The 9891-nt window shown below is 38.3% G+C and overlaps 1 protein-coding gene across 1 annotated transcript; it reads right to left on the reverse strand.

Annotated features, from left to right (window-relative positions):
• Positions 1–7614: 7614 nt before the first annotated feature.
• Positions 7615–9313, reverse strand: LOC147407492 (uncharacterized). The gene is made up of 3 exons (XM_086436085.1): positions 9096–9313; positions 8832–8925; positions 7615–8657 (listed from the first exon to the last, which is right to left on the reverse strand). Exons 1-3 carry the CDS (start codon positions 9173–9175, stop codon positions 7908–7910), a joined length of 924 nt encoding a protein of 307 aa, XP_086292211.1. The 5' UTR covers positions 9176–9313; the 3' UTR covers positions 7615–7907.
• Between the last annotated feature and the right edge of the window lie 578 nt (positions 9314–9891).

A 9891-nucleotide genomic window follows, 5' to 3' on the forward strand; every position in this document is an offset into this window, starting at 1 on the left:
GAGAGAGAGAGGGAGAGATGTGTAAGTGGGTTCTGCACTAGAAAAGACCAATTAGAAAGAACATGTTCTTTCCTGTTTTCTTTTTGCCCAAAATTCCTTTTTGTCATCATTTGAATCACTCATCCTGATATGATTGATAATCACATCCATTTAGGTGGACCCTCCATTTGGGTCTTTTTCCTAATGAACCGTGCTCGGGTGACATTTGGATTTACTGCGATTTTAACATTTCTGATGTGGGGTGCGCACATGACCGGAGATGTGTTTCCTTGAGATATGTAAAAAAGCATCTATAGCTATGTATGCACCTTCACATCACAAATGTGAGAATCGCAGTAAATCCAATGTCATCTCAGCATTAGTGTTTCCTAATTCTTGTAACGTTGGCATCACCACCACCTCAAGTCTTTCGATGCTCTATCTCTGTCCTAGCCTTTGACTGAGAGTGGGTGCATTTAGAAAAAGAATAATAGTAAACCGACTTTAAAAAAAAAAAAAAACTCAACTGGCGGGGAATGTGCTTTAAAGTCAGTTGAGCATGTTTCAATATTTTTTTTAAGAGTTGTTATTAGCATCCAAACTTTTATTTATTACGCCTCAATTTCCCAAATTAGAATGTGGATAGTTGGAGGAAGAAAATATGACTCTCCCACGTGGCATATCCAATCGACTCTTTGACATGGATATGCCAAAATCATAGTCTTTTATGCCTTGGGATACATAACCACACATCCCCATAAATCTGTGTGATTGTGTATCCTATTGAAAGAAAATCTATGATTCTGGCACATCCCATGTCAAGGGAGTCGATTGAGTATGCCATGTGGGGAGTCAGATTATTACGACTCAAAAATATATGATTTTTTTTTCACATTCAACTTCAGTTGAGCATGGTTTAGGATTTTTTTTTAAGAGTTGCTATTGGCATCCCAACTTCTACTTATTACACTCCAATTTCCTAAATTATTTATCACACCCCAATTAAATATTAAAACACACTCACTCTTCAAACATTACCAAACCTTGGATCAAATTAAAATCTCAACATTGCAAAACATCATAACACTCTTGTACAAACAATTTCAATAGTTGTGCTACAATTATGATTAGACTCATATAAAATCCTAAATTTAAGAAATATAAATCTAGTAAAAAAACAAGAGAGTTTCTGTTGGGACCTCAACTTTTACTTATTTTTAATTATTCATTTATTTATTTTTATTGATTGACTCTTTATTTTGGGCGTAGAATATGACGAAATTCTGAGTCCGGTGCATTGTTATTTATTGGTGAATCTCCATTTTGCATTATCAACGATCTCACTGGCAATTTATTAGTGAATTCGTTGATTATAAAGTAATAGATTCACTGGAAAAATATGTTTTGGAAATTAAAATGAACAGTGTACCAGAACTGGAATTTTGTTATAAGTTGAGCACGTCTTGGGAAATATCAGCTCTCTTTGTTTTTGAGTAAGTTTATCACAGCTCTAAGAAAAATCCTAAGTCGGATTCTCCTATTTAATATTAGAGTCATGCTAGAGTGATTTCCTACGACACTGTGTTCAGCACTGCCCTGATGTCGTGTTTGCACAATGAATTTCCTGAGTGTACAACACTTGTATCTCGAAGAAAAAATCTACCTAGACCATTGAAGAGAGAGAGAGAGAGGTATAATAGTCTTCATCCATTCGAAGCATTCAATGTATGAAGGGATGAAAAATGAAAAAGTGTTAGCATCAAACTCGTTATTTTCATCATGGAAAGGAAGTAAATTTGAAAATTTGTGGAAAAATAATTCCATTAGAGCTAATAATTATGTATCCACTTTGATTTAGTGGGACGGAAGGTTTTGCTCTCCTAAACAACATAAAAGTCCCATCCAAAATGTTAGATTGAGCACATTGACACCATGGCTCATACATATATATATATATATATATATATATATATATATATATATATATATATATATATATATATAGAGAGAGAGAGAGAGATTCATGAGTCTTTTTAGCTTTTCAGTCTTCTCCACAAGAATTGCTAATGCTTGTGACTTCAAGCTACTCCTTGTTTTTTTGAATTCAAAGATTGGCATTTTCGAAATATACATAAAAAATTCAGAGTTTAGGATGAAGTCTTTGTTGAGGAAAAATCTAGAGTACTCGACTCTAAATACTCAAATGTTGGATATAAACAAGTAAACGATTTACTTGTACTATACCCTCAATAAAAATATCACTCACAAGTTGAAGAAGAAAATAACACTCTATTAAGAAGAATACACTTTTACAAACACTCACACTTTTTACAACCTCTCAAAACCTCTTACTCACAACTTATTTCTCACAACTTGTTTCTTACTACTTGATTACAAAATGAGAGGACTCACCCCTATTTATACTAGTGGCACCTCCTTAACTAATGGTTAGGATTGTGCCAACACATTCTTAATCTAGTGGTTACAATTTTGTCATCTAGAACTTTCTAAAAATATCTATTAGTCTAGAGTTTTCTACCAAAATATCTAAAATTCTAGAATCTTCTATTTTTCTCTTATCTAAAGACATCTAGAGTTTTCTCTAGGAAGATTCTAGAAATTGGGCTATAAATAACTATTGGGCTTGGACAATAAATGTGGGCTTTTCCCAATTTGGACTGGTGTTGAATTTTAACACTCCCCCTCAACACCATCTCTCACTCTATGCACCATGCAGAGCTGACGACGAAAATTTTTGAACTTTGCCAGTACTTGATCCTTTTGTGAGTTTTGTCACCGGGCTATACGTTTCATCATATTGTTGAGAAAACCCTCGAGCCACCAGTCTAGCCTTATACCTCTCAATTGATCCATTTGGACGACGCTTTATCTTATAAATCCATTTGCAGGATATGGGTTTCACATCTTTTGGCTTTGGCACCAGATCCCATGTCTGATTTTGCTTTAACGCTATGACTTCTTCAAATATCTCAGGTTCTTTAGTAGTTGTTTCTTCAACTATGGCTGTATTGGCATATTTGGGATTTGGTTTACGAATTCTGTTTGACCTTCTCAGTTGTGATTGTGGAGTTGATACTTCCGTTTCTTCAGGATGATCTTCTTGTTGATATATACCAGTTTTCCAAGGATTCTGGGCCAACTCTTGATCACCATCACTGTCATGCAGATCTCCAGCTTCATCTGAACTTGGTTGAATTTTGACAGTGTGCTCCTCCATCTTTTGTTGTAGTTTGTCTTCGAATTCTCTTGAGTCTGGCAACACCTCTTTTCCTGAGGACCACCAAGAAGATGCTTCGTCGAATACCACATCTCGCGATGTATAACACCTTCCAGTTGTAGGATCACAGCATCTCCACCCCTTTCTCTGATTATCGTATCCAACAAAGATACACCTGACTGCTTTCTTATCGAACTTGCTACGTAAATGATCAGGAACAAATACATAGCATACACATCCGAATACTCGAAAGTAGCTAACTGTAGGTTTTATGTCCCACAGTTTCTCAAAGGGTGAAACGAACTCTAACCTTGGTTGAGGAAGTTTGTTGATCACATGGGCTGCTGTTCTCATAGCTTCGGCCCAAAATCTTCCCGGTACATTCTTTGCATGTAGCATACTCCGACAAGTTTCTGCAAGATGTCGATTCTTTCTTTCTGCTACACCATTCTGTTGTGGTGTATTGGCACATGTATACTGACGACGTATTTTACATTCTCGTAGGTACAGAGAGAACTCGTCCGAGCTATATTCTCCTCCGTTGTCTGTAAGCAAGCAACGGATCTTCTTTCCTACTTCTCCTTCAACTATCTCTTTGAACTCTTTAAACTTTGAAAAGGTTTCAGATTTTTCTTTCATAAAGAAAACCCACACATACCTAGAGAAGTCATCAATGAAGGTTACCATGTACCGCATTCCACCGATTGATGGTTGCTTGACTGGCCCGAACACATCAGAGTGAACTAACTCTAATGGTTCCTTTGCTTTAAACTTCGATTTCTCGTATGGCAATTGATATGTTTTGCCATACTGGCATCCTACACAGACCGTGTCTGTTCTCACGTCAAGCTGAGGAAGTCCCTTAAGCATCGACTTCTTTACCATCACACTTAACTTGGAATAGCTAACATGACTCAACTGCATGTGCCACAAATCTGCTGTCTCGTTCCTTCTTGTCTTGTCTACATATGCAGACTCTGCTGACATTACGTAAACTGACTCCAATCGTCGTCCCTCCATCGTTGGATTTTCTGAGATTTTGATGTCATGATATACTTTCACATCTTGGGGACCGAACAAGACATAGTAGCCTGATGATGTTAGTTGAGCTACGGATAACAAATTTTTCTTCATTCCTGGAACATGGTAGACATCTTGAAGTGGCACCTGGTTAGAATTATAGTGAGGTGTGACTATCGTCTTACCGATGTGCGCTATCGGTAACCTTGAGTTGTCAGCCGTCACCACCACACGACTTCCCTTGTACTCAGACAAGTTTTGCAACTTCTGTCTATCACCTGTCATGTGATTTGAGCACCCCGAGTCTACAATCCAGTCATTCTCGTAGTCAATCCGTTCAGATGTAGCTGTAAGAGCTACTTCTTCTTCTTTCTTTACAAACGATGCTTCAGCATCCCATTCATCTTCAATTTTCTCTTTAGAACTGGAAGTAGCAGCATTACTTTCAGCATGCTTTTTCTTAGACCAGCAGTCTTTCGTCATGTGGCCCTTCTTCCCGCAGTTGTAGCAATCGCCTTCGAACCTTCTACTATTACCGTGATTCTTTGAAGCTCCCCCTGGACGAGAGCCTCCCTCTCTTTGATGACCTCTTATCTTGTCACCATTCGTTTTAGATCCACCTCTGACGTACTGCTTGAAGCTACCTTTACTTTTGCTTGTGTAAAGTGCTTCTTCCTTATCCTTCAACGAGACTCCTCCCATTTGCTTAGCCAAAGCTTCTTGACCAACAAGTAAATTTTCGAACTCAACAAGTGATGGTTGTGTCGGCCATCCTTGTACTGTAGTAATAAAGCCTCGGTATTCGGGTCGCAAACCATGGATAATTATTCTTTTTATCCTGGTTTCTCCAATAGCAGCATTCGGATCTAACTCTGAAATTTCACGGCATATTGACTTCACCTTATGAAAGTATTGGGCGATCGTCATATCACGTTGCGCCATTGATAGTAGCTCGTTCTCGAGAAGTTGTAACTTTATATCATTTTTCTTTGAAAAGAGTGTAGCGAAGGTGTTCCATGCTTCTTTCGGTGTTTTGGCATCTCGAATGTGCTCTAACATTTCTTCTTCAATTGTAGTCTTTAAAGCAAACATCGCCTTGCCTGCTTTAATCTTCCATTTTCTCAAAATGCCTGCTTTAATCTTCCATTTTCTCAAAATGCCATTGGCATCTTCTGTTGTCGGTTGTGTAACTTCACTACCATCGACAATCTCCCAAAGGTCTTGACCTTGTAGGTAAGACTCCATGCATGTTGCCCACGTGTTGTAGTTTTGGTTGTTGAGCTTCTTGATTCCTCCAACTACTTGAAGGTCACCCATCGTGCTGACAGAGCTTCGACTGAACGGAACAAACTTGACTAACGATCTTGTAGAGTAGTAAACTCCTCACGACTCAAGATAATTCCACCAAAATCGATCCTTGGCAACCTGGCTCTGATACCAATTGTTGAGGAAAAATCTAGAGTACTCGACTCTAAATACTCAAATGTTGGATATAAACAAGTAAACGATTTACTTGTACTATACCCTCAATAAAAATATCACTCACAAGTTGAAGAAGAAAATAACACTCTATTAAGAAGAATACACTTTTACAAACACTCACACTTTTTACAACCTCTCAAAACCTCTTACTCACAACTTATTTCTCACAACTTGTTTCTTACTACTTGATTACAAAATGAGAGGACTCACCCCTATTTATACTAGTGGCACCTCCTTAACTAATGGTTAGGATTGTGCCAACACATTCTTAATCTAGTGGTTACAATTTTGTCATCTAGAACTTTCTAAAAATATCTATTAGTCTAGAGTTTTCTACCAAAATATCTAAAATTCTAGAATCTTCTATTTTTCTCTTATCTAAAGACATCTAGAGTTTTCTCTAGGAAGATTCTAGAAATTGGGCTATAAATAACTATTGGGATTGGACAATAAATGTGGGCTTTTCCCAATTTGGGCTGGTGTTGAATTTTAACAGTCTTTCTCGCTATCATAAATAATAGAGAATTGAAAAAAAATAAAAGAATCAACCTTTCGAAAATTGCAAAATCAGGTACATTTTTATATGAATCATGCTGGAGTGACCTCATTTCACACTTTCCTAACAAGGAGGTATGCATAGAACCATAGATATTTCTCACTCATATCTTGATGAAAAACATCTATGGTTCATACGCACCTCCACGTCAGGAAAGTGTGAAATGAGGTCAATCTTTGAGATCACTTCAGCATTATTCTTTTTAAGAACGTTGACACCAATTCCTACAAAGCTTTTTCTGAATTTTCCTTGCATTTGCTCTTTCTACCTTTGTTTCACATAAACCCAGGATTTCAACCGTTTCCTCCCTAATAACATCCGCCACTGCTAATTGGTTATTAACGACAAGTATAGTCATTAAAATCAAAATTAATTAATTTCCTTATCCAGGGCAACCTTCAAGGATCGTATAGCATAGGATTCTCCTAAAAAATAATTAGAATGCCCGTGCTCCTTAACATGTAAAACCTCAATCTGATTCAGATTCCCTCCACCGTGTACAACTTCCACTCGTGATGCCACCTGTGCTGATGTGGGCAGAGCAAGATGTATTCGATTTTTTTTTAACTGCCACATCATCAATCTGTCCTCCACTTTGCTGCAGATCAGTGAGATGGTTACAATGATGATGATCAAGCCTCTACTCAGATCATTGTGCCCTTGCAACCATTGAGTTTAATGTTTTGCATTTCTAGATGATATAGGTGAGATGTTGAATTTGATATTATATGATACATTCATGCTTTTAATTCCCATTTATATTCATTTAATTTGGTAACTATGCTTTGGTACGAGCAATTGGTTAATGGACCTCGGATGTGAGCAATACAACCCTTAAAAAGTGTTGCTATGACAGAGCAATATGGAGGTCTTGACGAGGTGCTCTAAAATGTGCAAACTGGCAATTGGCTCTTTAATAGGCAACTCGTAATGAGTTCTTGATGAGCTTCTCTCATAGCAATGTACCCTAAGTAAACATGTAGGCTGGACATTGCTTGTCAAGTCATATGGCATACTAGAGGACATCTCAAGAGGCCATTTTAAACATCGCTAACTCATACAAATTAGTATTCTCTTATAAGGATACGCAGGGTACTGCTATTGTGGATCCTTAATTCCAAATTTAATTTGATTTTCAACGTAGGAACATGCTATAAAACTACTACGATGGGTACTGCTTTAGTGGATCCATGAAGCAAACCCACCCAAAGTAATACTCTCTCTACTCAAAAAGTTCAATGGATTGATTGAGGGCAGTTTTTTTGTAGCTTAATTATCTTCTGTTATCATTGTCATCATGAACTTCTAGGTGATGATGATGCCAATCGAACTACAACCCTGACAGTAACTTAAATATGATATTATACAGATGTCTCTCACGGTTTAACAAAACAAGTGAAATACATAATACACTGTGGTGGGATCAACATTCCACAGGTCCCATTAGGAGACCTCCAACATCCACAAATTGCAAATTGCCCCATCCACGACCTTAATCATCCCATGGTCCATATACTTCCTTTAATATATATCCACCAAATTAAAGAGTAAAATAGGCCCCTAAATACAATACACCCAAGATTATATGCTAAACCTTGATCAGTACAAAGCTTTCAATGTGATCAAGTTGTTCTACACTTCAGCATGAGAAAGTTGACGTGGAATGACCTTGGTATACATATAGAACATGACACACGCAATTGTGGGCCCTGCCCAAAAGATCCAGTGTCCATTCCATAGGTGGCCTCCTCTAACGAGTGCAGGTCCAATGCACCTTGCTGGGTTCATCCCAGCCCCAGCATACCCTTTCTTCGTAGTCACAGATGTAGAGACAAAAACCATTAGCCCCACCACAAGGCCGATAATCGCGCACACGACAACAGGCCCCAAGGCTTTTGCTTGGCGATTATCAAATGCAAGCCACACCGAAGCAAAAAGGAACACAAACGTACATATAATCTCAAGCCAAAGTGCTGGGACCATCTCGATCCCAATTGTGATTGGCCCATTTGGGCCAGGTGCGATGACTGTGAGGGTGCAGCCACCAAGCGAGAAAGCATTTTCGATAGAGCTGCCTATCACAGCCTTGAGAGCAAGTGCACCTAATATAGCTCCAGCACATTGAGCTAGAATATAAATGGTAGCACGAGAAAAGGAGATGAGGCCGACAAGCATGGCAGAGAAGGTAACAACGGGGTTAATATGCCCACCAGAAATTGGGAAGGTGGCAAGCAGGAGAATCGTCACAGAGAGGGAAATGAGAAATGACATAAGTAGGTTGGGTGTTTTGGTTTGTGTCTCATAGGAAGAGATGACTATGGTGTCAATTGCAAAGACTAGGGTGGCTGTGCCAAGTAGCTCAGCCATGGATGCTCGCCACACCTGATAATTCACTCACATTTTTGGAATTAGTAGAGCTTTGAAGAAAGGTATAATTGAAAAATGACACCAACATAGCAATAAAATTGACGTACATATGAAAATATGAATTTTCTTTTGGTATTTTTTGTAATTTTTACATGAACAGTGGCAAATGATATCTATGTAAAGGCACACCTTCAATGATAAAAACTCCTCCAACCCCAACCTCCCGCTAAAGGTGGTGAGAACGCTCTTCTTACCGTCATCAATCTTCCAGTCAATATCTATCCTGCAAAAACGATAAGAGAAAAAGAAAGAACCATTATTATCCCTCAATTTGAGGCAAAATTTGCAAAGAATACCAGTAAAACACATTCTAAAAGAAACTAGCCTTATCCCTCAATTTGAGGCAAAAAATTGCAAAGAAATCCAGTAAAACACATTCTAAAAGAAACTAGCCTTGGAGTAGAGGAAAAAGGTTGGATCCTGCTCCCAACGTGGAGACTCTCTTCGTCCACAACCCCTACATTTGCCGCCATATTTCAATCACCCTCTCCTATTCAGTTTCAGGTTTTGGGTCCTCACGTTTATAGAAACTGAGAAATAGATTTATAGAGAAAAATATGTTTAGGCTGTGGGTGTGTTTTTGTGTGCGGGCATCTGTGTGTGTGTGTGAGAGAGAGAGAGAGAGGGGGGGAGGTAGGTGTGGTTACAGTCAAGCATTTAAGTGTGCCCATCCACTTTTAATTGTCTGATATTTTTGGTGAAATGCTTCACATCATCACTTTTCATCCTCAATTAATTTCAAGATCGGTTCCCTTGCTTCACCCAAATAAAATAGTCGTAAGACTTTTGTCAAAGCAGAACAGACGTTGCAAAATTATTTTAGCTACATATATATATAGGGTGCCATTCAGCAGCCAACGCCTTTGGTCCTATATACATGTGGGTCATGTTTGCAGCCAACGTGTTTTTCTTATAAGGGTTAGAAGTTTCAGAATGGACTGATTTTTTGTGAGAATCAGCCCATTCCAAAACTACTAACCCCATCAAACGTAGTTTACAAGTAATTGACGGTTCAAAATTCTTTACCTTGTAAAACTGGGGTTAGAAGTTTCAGAATGTACTGGTTTTTTATGATGATGATCTCCTAGCCGTAGAGATCATCCTCACCAAAAATCAGCCCATTCCGAAACTTCTAACCAATATAAGAAAAAAAAATGTGGGCAAATAGTTGGCTGCCGAACAGGAAGTT

Source organism: Akebia trifoliata, chromosome 3 (assembly GCF_017979445.1).
Source record: "Akebia trifoliata isolate Shusen 1 chromosome 3, ASM1797944v1, whole genome shotgun sequence".
In the NCBI taxonomy this organism is placed as follows: domain Eukaryota; kingdom Viridiplantae; phylum Streptophyta; class Magnoliopsida; order Ranunculales; family Lardizabalaceae; genus Akebia; species Akebia trifoliata.

Excerpts from the sequence above, each read along its gene's own strand:
- LOC147407492 (XM_086436085.1), bottom strand. The coding sequence starts at position 9,175 with ATGGCGGCAAATGTAGGGGTTGTGGACGAAGAGAGTCTCCACGTTGGG. Across the intron at positions 8,926-9,095 it reads CCTTTTTCCTCTACTCCAAG|GATAGATATTGACTGGAAGA; the intron begins GCTAGTTTCTTT and ends TCGTTTTTGCAG. Across the intron at positions 8,658-8,831 it reads AGGAGTTTTTATCATTGAAG|GTGTGGCGAGCATCCATGGC; the intron begins GTGTGCCTTTAC and ends GTGAATTATCAG.